The following is a 23,840-nucleotide window of genomic DNA, read 5'->3' on the forward strand; positions in this document are numbered from 1 at the left end:
CTTTATTTCATGAAAATGTTTAATAATAATCTATAATATACATAAATGAACATACATAAAGTAAATTAACAAAACAGACTAGTCAAATTGTGAGTTTACTTACAAACAAAAAAATGAATTCGTTTTTTGATTGTGAAGACGTAATAATATCATCTCAGGTGATCTCTAGTGCCAGTTTAAAGCAGAAGTGCTAGCGAATTGCAAATATTGTATTGTTTGATTCTTATCCTCCTTATAGATAACAATAAGTGTGGCAACAAAATACATCCTCCATACATTTTGCGATTTATTACCTACAGGCGCTACTAAGAGATATTACTATAAAACTCTATTACTGAATTATGTAAAATCTCTCCACTTACATAGTACTTAACATACATCTAATTAGTTTTCTTTTTAACCATTGATCTACTCATCAATATCGTACATAACTTTCTTAATAAATACGCAACAATTAAAATAAGTACTAGGACAACAGAAAGTAGGTCGAGGTAACATTTCTGGTACCAGGGCACCATAAGCGCGGGAGAGCGTAGATGCGGCGCGCCGTTTGACCGGACTACATGCTCCACCCAGTGGACTAATTCTGTTCCAGGAGAGACTGGACGGTCGTGGAATATTAAGGAAAATTCCTTTGCTCGTTCGCGGTATCTGTAAAATTATATGGGAAGGTTAGATTTAGGTAGGTACTTAGAGAAGTAAGAAGGCACAGTAATATAAACTAAAAACAGGCGAGAGAAAATAGGCTCTATCAAGACAGGCATGCCCTTACATCGACTACATGTCTACATCAGCTAGAATGCAGTGTAATACTTAAAAATTATAAAGGCTATTAATTACAATTATAATTATACTAAACATGCTAAATCAGTGGATAAAATATTGTATAATTACGAAAAACAAACACTATTTAGATGTAAGATGTAAGGTAATGTAAACAAAAAATACGTACTTGGGATTCTCAATCATATCTTTGACTGTTTCGAATAATTTTTCCAACGGGTCCTGTCCCAGTATGAACCGTTTTCCAAAGCCTTTCTTCTGTGCTCTGTTGATATTTGTAAATTGGTCACCATACATTGGAAAGCCGATTATGGGCACCCCGAATTTAAGAGTTTCAAATAAGGATAGAAGACCTCCATGCGTCATAAATAGGACGGTGTTGGGATGAGCTGTAAAAAAGTGAAATATTAATATTTAAAATGTAGTTTGTTTTAGAGTATGGCATACAAATTATAACATGATGCAATAAAAATTTAATTAAACATGCTTGCGGCAAAATTTTGACTAGAAATATAGTCGATATGTAGTCTCGTAATTAAAAATACTTATACATAAAATTTTGGTTTCATCAAAAAACTATGAACGCACTAATCCTGCGGTGGGATCTTAGACTACAAGGGCTTTACAAAACAAAATAAGCGAATTAATACCTAGTTATATTTTGAACTTTTTTTAAATCTTTTTATATTATTTTAAATAAGAATTTCTTTCATTTTATAATTTTATCTCATTTAAAATACTGTTCTTTCCAGACTTTGCATATCTATCAAAGTAAATTATCTAAATTGTAGCAACGGACAATCATTCCGTCTTCTATTTAAATATTTTATGAAAATCCTTGAAATAATACTATAAAAGCAAATAAACTACCTCCTTTTATATACCTACCTTACCTTACCTTACCTCTTTTTATATATTGAAAAAATGCGTGCAAAACCGCGGGTAACAGCTAGTGTTAAAATTATTTCTCACCTAATATACTAGGTTGTGGTGCCCATTGAACAACATGAACATTCGGTGGTAGATTAGATATTGGTGTCTCATATTTCCAAATGACCGTTTGTTTCAAACTACCGAAAAAGCCAATTATATCATTTCTTGTTTTGTTTGGCATTGTGGTACCCTTTAACATAGTTCCGAGGCTAAAGTAAATCACTCCTTCATGAGATTCATCCATGATTTTTTGCAGATCCTGTAAAATGTGAGGAGATATAATATAATTATCACATTAGATGTTTTCTTTTTTAATTTTAGGATGAAAATAGTTTATGATGCTTTTTATGACTGTTTTGTTAGCAAAAGAAAATAAATTATTTAATTATAGAGTATTAATTATATACTAGCTGAGCTTCACGGTTTCACCAGCGTAGCTCCGCTCCTGTTGGTCTTACCGTAATGATAAATAGCCTTCCTTGATAAATAGGCTATGTAACACCGAAAGAATTTTTCAAATCGGACCAGTAGTTCCTGAGATTAGCGCGTTCAAACAATCAAACTCGTCAGCTTTATAATATTAGTATAGATTATAGAGAAATAGTAAATGAACTTACTGCAGGTAAAGGATCAATTTTATCCTTAATATGATATCCTCCAATCATCTTATAAGCTTGTGGTAATCTATGAGCATCACCGCTAGATATATGAGAATTTCCCAGCATAAGTGAAGCGTTGTATTTCACTTCGTCGTATGTGGGTAGTTTGAATCCTCTAGATTCAACAGCTGATTTGTATGAGTTTATGAATATTTCATTGTCTATGTCTTGGCCTTGCCTGAAATACAAAATTTATGAAATCACTACATAGTATAAAACAAAGTCGCTTTCTCTGTCCCTATGTCTCTTTGTATGCTTAAATATTTAAAACTGCGCAACGGATTTGGATGCGGTTTTTTTAATAGATAGAGTGATTCAAGAGGAAGGTTTTAGTATATAATTTATTGGGTTTTAGACAAAGTGGACGAAGTCGCGGGCGGTAAGCTAGTTAACTATAAAATTGATTGTTCATGTTATTCATTACTGAGTAAAATGCTGGCATGTATGTTTGCGAGGAAATTTTGCAACCCGTTAATATAGCAAGTTTAAAATTAGTAAAAGATAGTTTACTCTGCATTTACATTTTTAAACTAGCTGCGCTCCGCGGTTTCATCCGCGTGGCTGCGCTCCTGTTAGTCTTATCGTGATGATATATATAGCCTGCCTTCCTCGGTGAATGGGCTATATAACACCGAAATAATTCGGAGTAGTTCCTGAGATTAGCGCGTTCAAACAAACAAACAAATAAACAAACTCTTCAGCTTTATAATATTAAGTAGATTATAAACGATTAGATTATAAGCTGGCCTTTGAGCCAGAGAATTATTTCGTGATCTTTTAGTGCAAACTAAACTGAAAACTCGTATTCAGTGTTGTTCAGTGTTAGAACATTGCATAGAATCTTTTCGAACGCACTAAGAACAACGAAAGAATGCCATACGCTTTATTTAAAAATAATTTGACATAGTGGGGTTAGAATGAGCATTCGCTCGTTTGATGTGAATGCACTGTTATAGAGTAGTTTTGAGCTAATAGTCGTAGCAAAAAAATATAAATATAAATTTAGGGAATTTTATAATTTATCATTAAATTGAAATAATAAAACTACAATAAACATACCATTGATAATACTTAATCTTCATCACCGACCATACATGCTGCAAACGGCTGTAGAGATCCAGGGAATATCCTCTCCCCCAAATATAGATAGTGTACGCAATATTGAGGGGCTCGTCTATCAGTTCTAATATACCAGAATGTGGTTCTGTAGATGTTGACCAAATTAGCGGACAGTTGAATACGGAAGACAATCTGGAATCGAAAAATAATGTATTGAAAATGACGTAAAGTTCTCGTAGCTTATGTGTATGTTTATATTGTTACAAATCGTCAATACAGAAATTAACCAATTCTACCTTACAAGTTACAACTAAGTTCAAAAGGTTAGGTACTTGCTTATTGTATTATTAATTTATTGAAGTGAAACTTCGTTAGGCAAGTCAAATTTCAAGGTCGCGTCATGGCAGTACCGTCACGTCGTGGATTTAGGCGACGATTTTGCTATCTTTGAATCTTGCCAAAGAATTTTCGCTTCTGACACGCGTGCACAGAAAACACGCTCCTTTTTAATTTTTCCTTTCCAATATTACCTAGTATCTTTACATTTTGTTTATTTTAATTGAGGATTCAACCCAGATCCTATCGGTTATCACACATACTACTTTATATTTAACGCAGGTTGCAGTTGTAATTAATAAATAAGAAATAATTATTATAATATACCTAAATAAGAACTATTCAATATTTAGTGAGTAGTCTCACTAGGCGTAATAAACTTCTTTCTAGTATTCCTAAACTTACCCTGCCCCAAGTTCCGTGAACAGCCACTCAACAATAACAGCATCATACTGTTCTTCAGGGTCATGCATGAATGTCTGCATCTGGTCACTTTGCAGCGTCGCCCGTAAGAGCTCCTGCATTATTGGGAACAGTAGCTGTATTTCTTGCAAGTCTAACTCTTTGGACATAAACTTCTGCACGTCGAATATGCTACCTGAAACATTATATGAAACATTATGTTAATAAACATCGTGAGGAAACCGACATGTCTTAGAATCAAAAGTTCGACGACATTATTTTATTTATTTACTAGCGGTCCGCCCCGGCTTCGCCCGTGGTACATATTTACGTTTTCTCTACATAAGAACCATCCTCGTACTTCAAGGAATATAATAAAAAAAGAATAATTTGGAAAATCCAAAAGTGCACGCCTCATAATTTTTTTTTAATAAATATTTATTAATTATTATTTTTGTTTATTTAATAACAATTAAACCACATCGAATCAGACCCTGAAAAATGAAAGGGTTCTATTCCTGAGCATACTCAAGCGTAAGAGAAAAAAAAAGACTCGATTAGTAAAGTATTTCGGTCGCTATCGTGTTAACAAGAAAAAGGATCCGCACATACAGACACACGGACGTCCAAGACAGAACTTTTTTAAACTGTTTTTTAACTAGTTTAAATAACAAAAATGACATCAAAAATATCATGAACGTTAAAAATAGTGTTTTTTCTTAACATGTGTGTGTATGTATTATCTTACAAGTGCAATGTATGATACATAAAGACATTTTAAGTTTGAAAAATCAGATGTTTTGCGCGAAGTGACAGTAGTACCCACCTCAACGCTTCGCTTATGAGGCGTGCAATTATCGAAATCGGTTCAGCCGTTCTCGAGTTATGCGCTTACCAACACATTTTGCGATTCATTTTTATATATAAGAAGATTTACGGCATACGCCAAACCTTACATGTCACATCCGCCAACTCACACTCAGCCAGCGTGGTGGATTATGGTCTTTACCCTCTTAAGATGCCCGTTTCCCAGCAGTGGGAACATATTATATGGGCTAATGATAATTATGATATACATATTGCAGTAAATAAACGCTTGGTAGACTGACAGAGGTCTTTATTTATTGGAAGAATAAACTCTCTTGCAACTTTCTTGAAAAATGAAAAGCATTTTTATCTAACACTAGCGGTCCGCCCCGGCTTCGCCCGTGGTACATAATTACGTTTTCTCTACATAAGAACCATCCTCGTACTTCAAGGAATATAATAAAAAAAGAATTATCGAAATCGGTTCAGCCGTTCTCGAGTTATGCGCTAACCAACACATTTAGCGATTCATTTTTATATATAAGAAGATAAAGATTTCTATAGCTTCATTGTTATTTTGATACGCAATCCTCATAAATTTTGGTTAAATTCAGTACCAATAATCTACCAAACTATATACATATATTAATATTGCCATGAAAAATTTATTCAACTCAATGGTAATACGATTTTTTGTATCAAATATGAATATTAATTAGTTCCCAGTGACTATAATTTATTTGCTATCTTAGCTTAAGACGTGCAGTCATGCTATTTATATCATTACTAGCTTTCCGCCCGCGGCTTCGCCCGCGTTTTCAAAGGAAAACCCGCATAGTTCCCGTTCCCGTGAGATTTCCGGGATAAAACCTATCCTATGTGTTAATCCAAGTTACCCTCTATATGTGTGCTAAATTTCATTGTAATCGGTTCAGTAGTTTTTACGTGAAAGAGTAACAAACATCCATACATCCATACATCCATACAAACTTTCGCCTTTATAATAGTATTAAGATTAAGATGTTTATAAACTTAAGAGTATATTAACGAATTAGCTGTGCCCCGCGGTTTTACCCGCATTGCTCCGCTCCTTGGCCTTAACGTGTTCATATAATGTAGCCTTATTGCCTTCCTTGATAAATGGGCTATCTAACACCGAAATAATTTTTCAAATAGTTCCTGAGATTACCACGTTCAAGCAAATAATAATATTAAGTAAACTTTGTAAATTGAAGACGTTAATTTATTTTGGTTTTATAAGAACAAGTTTAATTATTCTATATTTTGCATGAATAGAATGACCTTGTATAATATTAAGATAAAGGTAATATATTTTTGCTATGTTCAAAATATTTTGTGCAAATCTATATTCTATTTTTATCAGCCGCCTCCTTGGTACAGAGGTTGACGCGTGAGCGTAGCACCAAGGGGTCCTGGGTTCGATTCCCGGTGGAGATGAAGAAAAACAAATTTCTCGATCTGGTACGACACAGAAGGCTGATCCCCTACTTGTCCCTAAAGAAAATCGATCAGTGAAACAGATACACTACGACATGGGACTTCACGTTTTCTTTTATATTCTATTTGAAATGCAAATAAATAAATTGAAATATTATTAACTAGGTTTCCGCCCGCGGCTTCGCCTGCGCAGTCAAAGAAAAACCCGCATAGTTCCCGTTCCCGTGGGATTTCCGGAATTGCGTCATTTTCCCGGGATAAAAAGTAGCCTATGTCCTTTCTCGGGTATCAAAATATCTCCATACCAAATTTCATGAAAATTGGTTCAGTAGTTTAGGCGTGATTGAGTAACAGACAGACAGACAGACAGAGTTACTTTCGCATTTATAATATTAGTATGGATTGAAAATTCTAAGTAAATATTAATTACTTATATATTAATATTAATTAAAAAAAAATATAACATACCAGGTAATAAATCCGCATTATGTGATACGTCTATCTGCCTTAAAAGGGGTGGTGGGTTTTTCATAAGTAGCGGCGTTATATAAGTCACCTGAAACATTGAAGAAATCTAGTTAGTGGGAGTAATAAAACTGAATTACATATCTTAACTAATATTATACGCTGAAGAGTTTGTTTGTTTGAACGCGCTAATCTCAGGAACTACTGGTCCGATTAAAATAATTAGATGGGATAGATAGGTATCATCACGCTAAGATAAACAGGAGCGGAGCACTGCTGGTAAAACCGCGGGGCACAGCTAGTTATGTACAAACTGAAATATTTGAATTTTTACATAACTGGACTTCCTTTAGCGCTTTAGAATTGCCAAAGTAGGTACATAATTATTAAGTACTAGCGGTCCACCCCGGCTTCGCCCGTGGTACATGTTTACGTTTTCTCTACATAAGAACCATCCTCGTACTTCAAGGAATATAATAAAAAAAAATTATCGAAATCGGTTCAGCCGTTCTCGAGTTATGCGCTTACCAACACATTTTGCGATTCATTTTTATATATAAGAATAGCGGTCCGCCCCGGCTTCGCCCGTGGTACATATGAAAAATAGATGTTGATTCTCAGACTTACCCGATATGCACAGAAAATTTCATGAGAATCGGTCCACCCGTTTCGGAGGAGTATGCAGACTAACATTGTGACACGAAAATTTTATATATAAGAAGATTTAGTAAAATATTTTTGTTAGGCTATGTACATGTATATTCAAAGGCGTCATGATATTTTTTTTGATTTTAAACACAAAATAAGGAAAGTTTTTCAGGGAAATTACTCAAATGAATGCAACAAAAAACTATAGATTTTTTATTATTTATAAATTCTTTATTGCACTTAAAGAGAATAAAAAAGAAATACAGACACTTAAATATAGCTTAAACTAAGTACAAATGGCGGTCTTATCGCTTCAGAGCGATTTCTTCCAGACAACCTTTGGTACAGTAGAGGAAAAAGTATAAAATAATATAAGATTACATATTAATTTAATCAAAGGTTACAAACACGGTTAAAAATTATCATTTAAGTAGTACATATAATTATAACCACGACGTTATTGTTACATCAAGTGATTTATTAACAGTACATAATAATAAATGACTGGGATAAGATAATAGTGTTATACATTAATTCATTAATTATAATTACAATAATAAATCTAGACGTGTAAAAACCGTGACTGGTCTCTTTGTTCTTATTACCTATAATAATATTATAAAGCTGAAGAGTTTGTTTGTTTGAACGCGCTAATCTCAGGAACAACTGTTCCGATTAGCCCATTTATCGAGGAAGGCTATGGCTATTATATAATATTATCATCATGCTAATATAAGACAAACAGGAGCGGAGCAATGCGGGTAAAACCACGGGGCACAGCTAGTTTGAACTATATCTTAGAAACAAATTATGTATTCATTTTATAATAACATGTTTATTATATACAAGCTTTCTGCGAATGACTTAGCCCGCTTTATCCAAAAATAACTAATATTATAAATGCAAAAGTAACTCTGTCTGTCTGTCTGTTACTCAATCACGTCTTAACTACTGAACCAATTGGCATGAAATTTGGTATAGAGATATTTTGATACCCGAGAAAGGACATAGGCTACTTTTTACCCCGGGACATAGGTATGGCAGGTTTTCCCGGAAATCCCCGGGGAACGAAAACTATGCGGGTTTTTCTTTGAAAACGCGGTTGAAGCCGCGGGCGGAAAGCTAGTCATGTAATAAACCTTGCTAGAGAACCACGCTATCCATTATTGAAATCAATGAAAATTGGTGCAGTAGTATACCACGAACAGACAGACAGACAGTCGTTGGATATAAATACTTACAATAAATCTTAATACATATATATAAATCTCGTGTCACAATGTTTGTCCTCAATGGACTCCTAAACCACATAAGGTGATGAATTAATTTTTCTAACATTTACGGCCCTTTTTAAACCTTCGTAATTTTTATATTATTAAAGTTGTCGTGATGAAAATTCTTGACAAGAAAGTTCAATAGTAACACAATACGTCTACCGTTTTAGAAACATGATTCCATGATATTTTCTCGATAGAAAAAAAATACAAAGTTCTCATTGTTATTTTTTTTTAATCTCTGGCATCTTCAAAATAACAAACGTAAAGTTACGACTTTTTGGATATTAACTATAAAATATACAACCTATACGTCTACCGTGTTAGAATTTTGAAATATGCGATGGTTTTGAAATAAACAAGAAATACTTGAAATTAGCGCCTGACCAGCCAATATAGCGAGAGCCGCCCTGTACCTTCCTACCCCGATCGCTGCACGAGTCATTCCCGCTACGGCCGTCACACGGGGAACTTGTGTCGCTCGCGCAATCGTAAAAAAGGGTGACAACACGATAAGACAAAATGAGACAAATGGGGACAATAAAGAAAATAAGAAGAAGAAACATAAAGGTTGAAGGAAAAAGAATGCTTACAATTGGAACAAATTAATGAAGTAAGTTGGTTTTATTTTAAATTTGATGATAATTGTATTATAGACGATGTATTTGATATGTACCCCTGTTTTAAGTACATAACGAATATGTTAGATTTTTTCATTTATAGCATAAATAATCTTTTCAGAAATCCGGAATCCAGAAGGAAAATAAACCCACTGATTGTTCACAATGTGAACCCACTCCTTCGTAAGTACCTTTATTCAGTCAAAAATGTATGTTATCAACGCTCTACTGGTTTTATCGCCTGATTCCATTTTTAGCAAAAAGCAACAAAGTGCAAAGAAATAAAAAATCATGGTGAACTTAGTGGAAGTATGGTGGACGTAATATGGAATTATGGAACAGGAGCTCGTTGGAGTAGTATTATATTTTAAAAAAATACGAAAAAATTTCAAGAATTTCTTAGTAGGTGGTAGGTATGTTGTATAAAGAATTTGATGTTGATATTTATTTCATTTATACTTACTACACCTGTGCGGGAAATTGCTTAGTACTAAAACCGGTTTATATTCATATTTACATAGTAATGTGAGTTTTCATTTCGAAAAATTTTGTGTAAGTATATTAAATTGAGTTCCTGGGTGATCTGGAAACACAATTGGGCCCGGAGGATGGCGCTGCAGTCACTCCTCCTAATCACATGAACCGATTTGGATGAATATTTGTGTGCATATTTCATTGTTGTGGGATGATTGGTTGATTCGTTTTCACATTAGCTAATATTATGTATTTTTGTTGTTAGAAAGTAAACTTAATTTAATGTTTATAATACATTATTATTGGTATAAATAAGCCAGTGTTCGTCTCACATTGCTGTACCTGCCTACCTATCCTACCAGGGCCTAACTTTGTTCTGGCTATTTTATTTTGATTATTTGTAATGAATAATTACAATTATAATAGAGTGCAAAAAATAAATACATGCGTCAATATATTTTGTGTTTTTTTTTAAACATTTTTTTTATTTAAAAAATATCATTACGACCGCGGCTTTGCCCGCGTGGAATTAGGTTATATCGTGAATCCTATTTTATCCCACAGAAGTGTTCAGTTCGGATAAAAAGTATCCTATGTGTAAATCCAGGCAATTAGCTATATTTTATCAAAATTGGTAATGTAGTCTTGACGTGATTAAGTAACAACTAACAAAAAAATATACAAATTAACATCCAAAGTTTCGCATCAGTTTTACTGTATTAGCGATATCTTCCACTCTTGACTTTGACTGAGAAGAATTAGGGTTTATAACTTCTTTCAGAAATAGTACCTTTCATTTCTGGGCATGATGTAATATCTACGTCAGCATCAAATTCTAATCAATTCAGTAGTCCGCGTTATTGAGTACCATTTCATTTTTTCAGAGTAACAATATTTTTTGTTATTTTAAAGATTATTTATAACCTGTATTATTTTGTAATAAAGTAAACATTACGAAATAATAATAATTAATAATTATTAATAATGTATAAGTAGTTGTTAAAAAGAAGATAATTTTGTGTTTATAAGCAAGAAAATAAAACCAATAAATCAACAATTAAATATATGTATAACAATATTATAACTGTATGACGACTCCATACATGTTTGTCCCGAGTCAGCCAGCGGCAGCGCGGCGAGTTTGCAAGAATGACTTCGCGCACACCCGCGTTCGCGATAGCGAGCTAGACTCCGCCCGCCAAGCAGTGGATTTTTTTTTGTGTATCGTCTTAACCGATTATAATAAAATTCGCACACCATGTGCATTTCGATCCAACTTGAGAGATAGGATAGTTTAAACATGTAGGTACCACGGGCGAAGCCGGGGCGGACCACTAGTAAATAATATAATCTACTTGGTAATAATCCGATAATAATACTTATATTTATTTATACCTACTTGGAATCCTGGACTATTTATGAATATAATGAAGAAATTCCTACATTATTTATTTTATTTATTTATTTTATTTATTCCTACATTAATTATTAAGAAGCAATTAACTTCAAGATTAACATTAATTAAGAAATTTCTGGTACATTGTACGTGAAAGTCAGAAGGACGCCCAAAATTAATTAATTATTTTGTTTATCAATATAACAGGTTGGTCGAATAATATTCCAATATAATTTTCTGTTCACTGCACAGAAATAATTTTATTTATTTATTTATTTATTTATTTATTTATATTTTAGGAGAATCTACAGCTGTATCCTTAAAGATAGTCACATAATATAATACTTACAATAAGCCATTTACAGATTCTCACGGCTAGAATAATGTTAATATATAACAATTACAAATGTGAGCGATTACGTACACGAATCAAATGCTTAAAACCAATGCTATTGTAACACTAATCAAATTACATATCAACTTGACCACCAAACTGACGGAAGAACTCATTATAGCTAACTGACGATAATATTATGTATACTAGCTTCCGCCCACGACTTTGTGCGTGCATCCCCGTTTTTCCCCGTTCCCGCAAGAATTTCGGGAAATCCTTTCTTAGCGGATGCCTATGTCCTAATATGCTGCATGCCAAATTTCAGCCCGATACGTCCAGTGGTTTGGGCTGTGCGTTGATAGATCACTATATCAGTCACCTTTGAGTTATATATTATCTTACCTTAATATTAATCTTATCTTAATACTATTAAAAAGGCGAAAGTTTGTAAGTATGGATGTATGGATGTTTGTTACTCTTTCACGTAAAAACTACTGAACCGATTACAATGAAATTTAGCACACATATAGAGGGTAACTTGGATTAACACATAGAATAGGTATTATCCCGGAAATCCCACGGGAATGGGAACTATGCGGGTTTTCCTTTGAAAACGCAGGCGAAGCCGCGGGCGGAAATCTAGTATATATAATATATAGATTTATTTTTTAATAGGGTTCCGTACCGTCTATCTGTCTCCAGGCTGTATCTCATAAACCGTGATAGCTAGAAAGCTGAAATTTTCACAAAATATGTATTACCGTTGCCGCTATAAAAACAAATACAAATAAAAAGACGTGTGGCACTCGGGGACTGCCGCGGTAAAGCTATTGCATAGCATGCCTTCAAGCCACACCTCCGAGCCCGTCGGAGTGAGGAGCGTGAGGTTTTTTCGTTACGGAAATTCTCGATTCGGTGCCCGCGTTCAAGGCCCGCGATAGAAGCTATGCAATAGCTTAAAAAAAGAATATGAAAGATTTTTTTTGTTTTTAAACGTGCTCCAGGCACGTTTACTCAATAGCAAAAATTAATACTTAATGAGTTTTTAAAACATTATTTTTTTATTATATTGTTTTTGTACATAATATCTAACGTAGACTATGTTTGTAATATACTAATATTAAATATATATTATAAAGGCGAAAGTTTGTAAGGATGTATGGATGTATGGATGTATGGATGTTTGTTACTCTTTCACGTAAAAACTACTGAACCGATTACAATGAAATTTAGCACACATATAGAGGGTAACTTGGATTAACCCATAGGATAGGTTTAATCCCGGAAATCCCACGGGAACAGGAACTATGCGGGTTTTCCTTTGAAAACGCGGGCGAAGCCGCGGGCGGAAATCTAGTCTGTAATATTTCCACCTTTTTTACGTACTTCACAAAGTAATAAATACCACAGTATTACAATAGTGGTAATACTAATTTAAAAACTTTGTTCCCAAGATTAAATATGCAATATTCGTTAAATATATACTTATTTTGAACTGTAATTATGGTAATAATGTACTTACTTATTACTTTAATAAGTTTATGTTATTATCTCGAATGTTCATTTTAAATAATAATTTGTCTATCTAGCTGTGCTGCGCCTGTGTTATGTATAACCTAAATATATAAAAATTACTAGCGGTCCGCCCCGGCTTCGCCCGTGGTACCTAGATGTTTAAACTATCCTATCTCTCAAGTTGGATCGAGCTGCACATGGTGTGCGAATTTTATTATAATCGGTTAAGTGGATTAGGAGTCCATTGAGGACAAACATTGTGACACGAGATTTATATATATTAAGATAACTGTAAAGTATCATCAAATTCGAAGTAGTTTTTTTGTGAAAGAGTACCCAGAATTAGTATTGAGTACATTCATTCGCCTTTTCGCATTTATAATATCAGTAGGATACTTTTCTCTCGGTCCTAAAACCTACGCACGCACCTAAAACTGCGCTCGCTCTCTGCTACGCTCCTTTTATAATATTACTAGCTTTCCGCCCGCGGCTTCGCCCGCGTTTTCAGAGAAACGCGTTTTCCCCGTTCCCGTAGGATTTCCGGGATAAAACCTATCCTATGTCTCGGGTATCTAAATATATCTATACCAAATTTCGTGCAAATTGGTTCAGTAGTTCAGGCGTGATTGAGTAACAGACAGACAGACAGAGTTACTTTCGCATTTATAATATTAGTATGGATGTGTTATAGTCAAACCCCGAAGCTCGGGCACTCGCAGGTTGGACTGGTCGAACCTCAGGTCTGGCATAATGTCCAAAGCCCAAATAAATGTAATATTACGGCTTTTTACTAAACAATTTTCCTCAGTCGTTGTTTAGCTGAGGCGTCTTATGCGCGTGCGATGCCTGTGCTGCGTTCGCGCCCGAGACTGCAGCTGACGTCAGTCAAAGGGTGAAATTGAAATGTATTTCGAGGTGGCTTTTGCCAATATAAACCAGTCCTTCCGCGAAGAGATTGTGTTCCGGGATTTGACCATAACATATTTACATATTTTAAAAGTCACAAAACGTTTAATATAGACCATGTCTATGTGTTATGCATTTAAATATCAATAAATGTTTTATCATCACTACATAGCATTTAAAACAAAGTCGCTTTCTCTGTCCCTATGTCCCTATGTATGCTTAAATCTTTAAAACTACGCAACGGATTTTGATGCGGTTTTTTTTAATAGAACGAGTGATTAAAGAGGAAGGTTTTAATATATAATTTACTAGTGACCCGCCCCAGCTTCGCACGGGTGCAATGACGGCCGGCCGGTACCGCCGCGCCGCAAACGCTACGTCCCGCAATTTTTAAATCTGTATTATCTTCGAAAATATTCACTTAAATCATACGGTGAAAAGGGCCATATAGATCTATATTAAATGAACAATGTATTCAAGGTATTTAATTCGTTAAGGATTAATGCTGTATTGGTTAAAATCGCTTCAAAAATTAACCATTATTTGTCGTAAAAAGTAAATGACAAAAAAAAGTTATTGTGGGTTATATTAAGATTAAGATAATATTATATAGATTTACAATGTATGTGTTGATTGTGCATTTGTGATGAGAAAATAAATAAATTTAATTTAATTTAATAATTTAATTTAATTGTGGGTTATCCCTAAGAGATAGACATAATATACCATCGCGGACTTTTCTGTAGACCTTTTCAATGTGTACAATACTTAGTACATTATTTTGATAAAACTCGTAGGGTTACAAAAACGCAGGCTGCTGCGTTTGCAATGTAAGCGGAAAAATGTAATTATTTACGACATCACATTAGAAACCTCAAAAATAACAGTACTTCTCCACTATTTAATGGATGTTATTATACATATAAACCTTCCTCTTGAATCACTCTATCTATTAAAAAAAACCGCATCAAAATCCGTTGCGTAGTTTCAAAGATTTAAGCGTACAAAGGGACATAGGGACAGAGAAAGCGACTTTGTTTTATACTATGTAGTGATTAGGTTGTAGACAAAGCGGGCGAAGCCGTGGGCGGTAAGCTAGTCCATAATAGATAGTTATATTGAGGGATAATTAATTAAAGCATCGTTAGCATACAAACGACTTAACTCTTATCTTTATGTGAATAAATAAAACTTAAACTGTTCAAAGACAAAGAAAGTCAAAATACATCCTTAACACTATATTTGAATATTCCTCATATTATTAGATTTTTGTCTGTTTGTCTGTATGTATGTCCGGGCTAAACTCTAAAAGTACTGCATGGATTGTCTTCAAATTTTGTATGAATATTTCTATCAAGTCGGGTCAACATAATATAGGCTATATTATATATCAACACCCTAAGGAACGGAGCAATGTAGGTAAAACCGCGGGGCACAGCTAGTACATAATAAATTTAAAGACTTTGTGAATTAATGAAATGAACCTCTTCCCGCGGTTTTACTCGCGTGGTAACCGATTAAAAATATATATTATCTCCGTACAAAATTTTATTAGTTTAGTAAAGACATATAGTTTTAATATTTTTCAGAAAAAAAAAAACATTTTTTTACAAGGTGCCAAACTGTTTTATATCGTTTGTGCATTAACACCAAACGAAGAGCTAGAGCAAGGCAAGAGCTTTCTTTCCTGATATTTCAGTGTAACGAAAACTCGTATTTAGTGTTGTTCATTAGATATTAGAACATTGCATAATTTGTCATAATATCAACTATAATCTTTTCAAACGCATTAAAAACAAGAAAAGAATACTCTACGCCTGTTTACACTTAAATAATTTGACATAGTGGGGGTAGAATGAGCATTCGCTCGTTTGATGTAAATGCACCTTAAAACTAAGTTTTAAAATATGGGTTGTCTTATTTTTTGTTTTAGCTCGTTTTTGCTTGCTTCATTAAAAGTTATTTTTAATGGGAAGGAAATTAATATATTTGGCAGACTAATGATTAAAAATTTAATTATGTTGAGCTAATAATTTAATTTATATTGTAGAGGTACATAATAAAAATTCAGTACCTCGACTAATTTTAAAGTTTAAGCCCATCTTGAGTGATTAACACAGGCTCTATCTTATTTTTTACTAGCTATGCCCCGCGGTTTCAACCGCGTTGCTCCACTTCTGTTGGTTTTAGCGTGATTATATAAAGCCTATAGCACCGAAATAATTTTTCTAATCGGACCAGTAGTTCCTGAGATTAGCGCGTTTAAACAAACAAACAAACTCATCAGCTTTATAATCTTATCTTATATATAAAATTCTCGTGTCACAATGTTAGTCTGCATTCTCCTCCGAAACGGGTGGACCGATTCTCATGAAATTTTCTGTGCATATCGGGTAAGTCTGAGAATCGGCCAACATCTATTTTTCATATGTACCACGGGCGAAGCCGGGGCGGACCGCTAGTATTCTTATAAAATCATGAAGGCCGTATTGACTATTGACTCTAAATCACTAACTAGATTGCGACTCAAGAGGAATCTATACTAATATTATAAATCTGAATAATTTGCTTCTTGATTCTTCCAGTATTAGATAGCCCATTCATCGAGGAAGGCTAAGGCTACATAGCATCACACTAACACACTAATAAGGGCGGAGCAATGCGGGTGAATCGCGGGACACAGCTAAGGTTTGTATTATATAACATACATTTTTTTTCTTCTTTTTGCACTACCCCATTAACTTCATACATTTCCTTTCCCATCAGGTTGCCTGGTAGAGATTGCTGCTTAGCAATAAGGCCGCCTCTTGTACAAACTATGCCTTTCTTTTGCATTAATGTTATTTTTGAAGAGAAACTTCTGTATCGGGGTTGGAAAAAAATTAGTGTAACATTTTTTCGTTACCCGTGACATTTTTCCGTTACGCGCCATCTTTTTCTTATCCCCACCACGCGTGATTCGACGTATTTATGTAAAGTTGCATACCTATAGTAAATTATTTTTTGAAAAATAAGGTCATAAAGAAGTTTCACTTCTTAGTTCTTACGTGTGTACACTAGTACACGCACACATTTTTTTTTTTGACGTGACGTCTTATAATTCGATAGAGCCGGTTGCACGCACGAAAAAACATGACTCATGCGGCGTTACCTTGCTCTGAGGCGTTCCATGTAAAGCTTGAAGTGCAAGCGAGAGCGCGGAACGAGCGACAAAGAAGCACAATCGGACGTTGTCACGTTCAACTATCGTCAGTAAACCGACTTTACAGACAACCAATTTTTTTCATAATTGAGTTTGTGCAATAAAGTGTTATAAACAAATAAAATAAATAAAATTGCTTGCACTAGTGTGGGGCGGGTCGCTAGTACTAAAAAAGTTACAGCATAATTTGTACATATCAGTGTAGTAATGTATGATCAAATAATACAAGTAGGTACTTAACTACTCGAGTAACGCAAACAATTGCATAATAATAGTCAACGAAATAATAAATAGTCTGTATAAGTAGTGTCTACAATTACATGACATGATGAATGGTAAAACCTTGGTAAAACTATGTTATGACGATACTTCTAGAAGAAGTCTAATTCAATAGGTTCCCTTTTTTATAGTGGAGAATGCATTTAGGCATACCCAGGGCACTCGGGGGAAGAGCCCTGGGTTATGTCGGACTCACCCTGCTGAGTGCAGGGTCCTACCGACTAAACTCCACTGTGTTCCGCCGTGCCGCTTTATTGACGGGGCCGCGGGTATTCGGTAGAACCGCGTCCGCAGAAATTGAATAGGTACCTAAATAAAGTTTTGAGTTTTTTGAGTTTTTGAGTTTTATAGATAACACATTATAATTTCTATTATATTATATCTAGGTATATAAAAACTTGCAAAAAGAAATAAAACTGATTTATATATATTTTTTATTTATTTTTATTTATTTATTTATTATACTTTATTGCATTGAAAATACATATAAATACATATAATAAAGACAATACTACAGAAACAGCAAAGGGCGGCCTTATCGCTAGGTAGCGATATCTACCAGGCAACCCAACAATCAGAGGAAATTTAACAATATGATGTGGGTGAGCAAAAATAAGGCAATACTAACACATTGAAAAATGTACAAAATAAACATATACAAAGCTAACTACTTACTAATAGTAATATAAAATACATAAAAATAATGAAATATATAAATACATAAATACGATAATAATTATAATAAATAGCTATACATATACTTACATACAATACATAAAATAAATACATAAATACATATACAAATATATATCCATAGCACACATATACATCATAAATATTAGTAACTATGTAGAAAAGAAGGGATCAGAAAAATAGAATAAAACGAGAAATAAAAATAAACGTAAATACGACAGCTATACAAAATTACACAAGAGATAGATAATAATTTTTTAATAACAATTTAAAAGCGTTCAAATTTTGAGCACATCTGACCTTTGTGGGCAGAGAGTTCCATAATTGAACCGCACGAACTGCAAACGAATTGTGAAAGAATTTTGATTTGTGAGCCGGAATCAGAAGTAAAAGGTTAGTAGAGGAGCGTAGATTACTCGAGCTCAAGTATTTGAATTTCTCTCGAAGATAGCTTGGAGCTTTTGGATCAAACAACACACAGTACAGAAGATGAAGGATATGGGAGTTTCGCCTCAGTCGGATAGGGAGCCATTTCAGTCTCTTACGGAAGTCGGAGACGTGATCAAATTTTCTCAAACCAAAGATAAATCGGATGCAGAAGTTTTGGAGTCTTTCCAGCCTATCCAACTGGGCTTCAGAAAGGTCAAGGTAGGATGTATCAGCATAGTCAAGGTGGGACAGGAGAAGGGAATGAGCAAGCGCTAACTTTGTCGGAATGGGTAGAAGATTACGCAGTCGTCGCAAAGCACCAGCGGAGGCAAACAGCTTCCTGCTCACTTCCTTCAGTTGAGGATCCCAAGACAATGTTTGGTCAATATATATGCCGAGATCCTTGACGATTTTACTGTAGGGGAGTTGAGCGCCGCACAAATGAACTGAAGGAAGCGAAACCCAGTCAACCTTCGCGATTAGCGATGGGCTACCAACAATGATGACTTGTGTTTTTAGTGGATTGACTTTCAATCCGAACTGGTATATATTTTAGCTATAGACGCTCATTCATCAAGGATTTCCATAAAAAATGAGCAGAAACTTGATGAGAATGCAAACAATTTAAAACATTATTCGTAACTATTGCTCCAAATGAAGAAGAAGACCGCCTCTTTGGTATAGTGGTTGACGCGTGAGCGTAGAACCGAGGGGTCCTGGGTTCGATTTCAGGTGGAAACGAGAAAAAAAAATGTCTCGGTCTGGCAGGACACAGAAGGCTGATCACCTACTTGTCCCTAAAGAAAATCGATCAGTGAAACAGATCGAAGTAAACTCTACTCTGCACCCATTGGAAACAAAAGTATGCTGTTATTGGTGATGAATGAAAAAAGTTAATAATACAAATTTCACAATAAAAGAAAGGAGGGAGAGGACAAGTCAAAATTGGATAAATTTTCATAAATATAGGAAGAATACTTTGTGTAAATATAGGAAGAATATTCTGGAAAACTATATTTTTGATTAAATTTATTTTCGACGCCTCGTCGCATTTGTTGAATTGTAAAAAAAAACTGATAATCGTAATCGTATCGGTTTTTACTTTTTATGTAACGTATTGTTTTTCTTTTCATTTCTCATTAATTATTATTAGTAATTTATTTTGCGAAAGGTTAATGAATGTACGATCTTTCGTATTTCAATTTATACGCACACAAAAACAATATTTTATACTAGATGTTCCCGCGGTTTTACGCGCGTTACTCCGCTCCTGTTGGTGTTAGCGTGATGATATGCCTATATAGCCTTCCTCGATAAATGGGCTATCTAACTCCGAAACAATTTTTCAAATCGTACCCGTAGTTCCTGAGATTAGTGCGTTCAAACAAACAAACTCTTCAGCTTTATAATATTATTAGTATAAGTATAGATGTAAATTGTAAATAACACGTTTTTATTCGCATTTAAAAAAACTTATTCAACTAGGAACCAGCTCATGATATTTGGTAATTTTCTGCCAAATAAAAACAGTTTGTATGTTATTTACATTTGATATTTAGTTTTATAGCTTACAAAATATATTTTATAAATATATTTTTAAATAATATTTCGTATTATTTTCAATTCTTTAAAAAAATAATACGAATGGCGTGGATTCGAAAACCGCTTCGTGATCGTTTTTTTCTATTCTTTATTTTTTATTATTGTGATGTACATGTTACACTAAATTATACAATGTATGCAAAATTTTATCAAGATCGGCTTATTTATTTTGGAGTTATTATTGATAAACATCGTGATGCTACATATTTTAATGTAGGTACATCCAATATTTTAATGTAGATTTATATTAGTTACCAATTTGTTTTTTTTTTAATATTTTTTATCGGGACAGACAAAAAATAAAACAGAGAACAAGATATTATGATTATTTATTTATAGTAAGATGCATTTAAACTGAATTGTTACCACTAAAATATCTAAGTATTTATATATGAATGGAATAAACTATGTTTTGATTATATTTTGTAACATGACACGAATAACTAATTATTTTATATTACCAAATAGATAAGATATGTGGGTACTTAGATTATACCTATAGATATAGGAACCCCATAGATAATAATATTATAAATACTTTTTTTTATTTATTCCAAATTGCAAGTATCGAAAACGCCTGGACCGATTTTAATTTTTTGCTATAGTCCTAGGAAGATAAAATGTTATCCAAAAACGTTAAAAAAGAAGCATTTTAATTTTTTCTAACAACAGCTGTTCATTGAGTTATGCTATTTTTTTTTTAATGTTAACGTATTTTTTCTCTCTTAGTTTTGAGAAGAGCACCTGAATTATAAGTATGGAAAAAATGTATTTTTTTTAATTAAATTATTAATAATTTATTGTTTTAATATTATAATAATAATAATAATAAAGCTCATTTATTCCGTGAAAAAATCAAAATTTACATTTCAAATGTTTTGTTAGTTGTTAGTTTAACTTAATCTATTTTAGTATCTAATGTTAGTTTTATTTTTCTTATTTCCACGGACCCCTTATTGGGTAAAAGCCTCCTCTCTCCTCTTCCATGTAATCCTATCCTGTGAAATTTTCATCCAGTTTTTGCCCACCGTTTCTATTAAATCATCAGCCCATCGCTTTCTTGGTTTACCTTTTTTCCTTTTTCCTGTTGGTCCTGCCCATTTAGTTGTCAGTAATGTCCATCTGTTATCTGTATATCTCGATATGTGACCCGCCCATTGCCATTTGAGATGTAGAGCTTGGCGGAGAGCATCTGTTAGTTTAGTTTTATTTCTTATGTCTTTGCTTCTAATCTTCTGTATTTTTTTTATTTTTAATATACTTCGTTCCATTGAACGTTGGCATGTGGTAATTTTGTTTTTAATTTTCTTTGTATATGTCCATGTCTGGCTCCCGTATGTCAAACTAGGTAAAATACAGGTATCCATCACTATTCTCTTCAATCCTATGTGGTAGTCTCCTTTTAAAATTTCTTTTTGAGCCCAAAATTTCTTCCACGTCCCATTAATTCTTCTATCAACTTCTTCTTCATTACAGTTTTCGTTAAATGATACTAGCTTTCCTAGATATATGTAGCTGTTAACATATTCGATTTGATTACCGGATGGTACAGCTCAGAGATAGTTTTGCTCTATAAAAAAGGAGATCCATTAGATATTGCTAATTATAGACCTATTAGCCTTCTATCTAGTATTTATAAACTTTTCACATCCATACTTTTGAGTCGGTTAACACCACTAATAGATTCCCAACAACCAATTGAACAAGCAGGCTTTCGTTCGGCCTTTTCAACTATAGATCATATCCACACGTTAGACCAAGTACTAGAGAAATATAAAGAGTTCAATCACCCGCTTTATGTAGCTTTTGTTGATTTTAATATTAGTATATAATAAATAATTTTGATAATATGATCAGCCAGACCTATGAATTATAAAACTTATTTTTTTTTAATTAATACAATTTGTAATAAATTTCAAGAGTCAATGAAATTAAAAATAAATTATTTCGACTCTACATTAAGTATTTTGCAATAAGTCCCATATTCTAGGAAATTCCAAAAAAAACATACCTATTTACTTATAGTTCTTAATATAAATTAATTTAAAATTAATAATAACAAAAAAATACATACATTATGGCCAGCGTTTGTCAAATGACGCACATACGCCTCTCCCAAAATCGAATGACTTTTCCCCGGAATAGGGAAAAATAATAAAATATTATAACCATCACTGACACCAAGAAAAGCGAATAAAACCAGAAACAACATATTAACACTACTACACAGGACAGAAAGAAACAACTTACTGAAGAGATTTCCTTATCAAGAAGTTACGAACTTGACTCTGAAAGTCAGTATACCGAAGAAACATATTATTAATAATATGTATTTAGTAAAATTAAATTGTAAAACTGACATGATATAAAAGAGCAACTATGGAGTTTCTTGCCGGTTCTTCTCCGTAGATACTGCTTTCCGAATTGTTGGTAAATGTTAAAAATATGTAATGGCCACGTTTCAAAAGTTTTTCTAGATGAAGTCTAATTGAATAAATAAATGTTTGAGTTTGACTTTGAAACATTTATTGTTGAGAAAATATAAGCTTACCAAAAATTCAACTAAAATTTGTTTTTATTTTGTAGTGAAGTTTGATGTTTTTTTGCATCAATAAATCAAAACAAATAAGTTGTTAGACCTTGAAATGTTTTAAATATTCATTACACGATTTCTGGGGAATTTTGACGTCATACTTGAATTTATGATACTAATATAATAAAGTTGAAAGGTTTGTTTGTTTGAACGCGCTAATATCAGGACTCGGGGTGCGATTTGAAAAATTATTTCACTGTTAGATAGTACATTTATTGAGGAAATCTATGGGCTATATTATATCATCCCATCCCAAGCCTCGTATTAATAAACAGATCTCAAAGAGTATGCTCTTATGTAAAAACATGAGATGCTGCGCTATACTATAAAAATAACTTGAGGTTGCGTTATCAGATGAGTTCAGCTTCCCTACATAGTATAAAACAAAGTCCCTTTCTCTGGCCCTATGTCCATTTGTATGCTTAAATCTTTAACTACGCAACGGATTTTGATGCGGTTTTTGAAGTGAAAACTTCTTTAGCGGCGTTGAGCACTTTTTCTGTAATGGGTATAAAATCTTAAACTCGCGTCAGGACACGTGACCTGATCGAAAAAGCGTAGGATGGATACCATTCCAAAATATCAAACATGCTCAACGTTAATAATCAAGTTTTCACTTCTGCCGGCACTCCCGGAGTGCAACCCGTCTTTTATTTAAATAGATAAAGTGATTCAAGAGGAAGGTTTTAGTATATTGATTAATAAACAGCACTCGAACTCGATATGTGTGTGGGCGATATACTCTATGGCGATTATTGAGTGCAGTTGATCTGTGACTTCCACCAATAATGTGCGAGGATGTGAAGCGAGAAATGTGTGTAAAACCAATCATATTGCTTCATTGAGTTTGAAGTTAGAAGCGTTTAGCGTTTGAAGTAATATAGTGGACAAGCACCCAAATATTTTTAAAGTGAAACTTTTATTACATCGTCTCAAACTTTATGGTCTATGTAGCGCATGTCGCGTGTATCGC

The 23,840-nt window shown here is 33.6% G+C and overlaps 1 protein-coding gene and 1 long non-coding RNA gene across 2 annotated transcripts; one reads left to right on the plus strand and one right to left on the minus strand.

The window, feature by feature from the left end:
• Positions 1-32: 32 nt before the first annotated feature.
• On the minus strand, positions 33-22,501 carry LOC149899523 (UDP-glucosyltransferase 2-like). The gene is made up of 8 exons (XM_090113950.1): positions 22,349-22,501; positions 6,906-6,993; positions 4,176-4,368; positions 3,435-3,626; positions 2,334-2,553; positions 1,756-1,975; positions 953-1,172; positions 33-651 (listed from the first exon to the last, which is right to left on the minus strand). The coding sequence occupies exons 1-8, from the start codon at positions 22,484-22,486 to the stop codon at positions 381-383; spliced, it is 1,542 nt and encodes a 513-aa protein (XP_089970076.1). The 5' UTR covers positions 22,487-22,501; the 3' UTR covers positions 33-380.
• Positions 8,892-10,373, plus strand: LOC149899524 (uncharacterized). The gene is made up of 3 exons (XR_016457911.1): positions 8,892-9,437; positions 9,566-9,627; positions 9,702-10,373. It is a non-coding gene; the product is annotated as an uncharacterized LOC149899524 (long non-coding RNA).
• Positions 22,502-23,840: the final 1,339 nt, after the last annotated feature.

Source organism: Colias eurytheme, chromosome 20, assembly GCF_061535395.1.
Source record: "Colias eurytheme isolate Ceu_HAF_F1 chromosome 20, ilColEury1 Martin Lab GWU primary, whole genome shotgun sequence".
NCBI classification, from domain to species: Eukaryota; Metazoa; Arthropoda; class Insecta; order Lepidoptera; family Pieridae; genus Colias; species Colias eurytheme.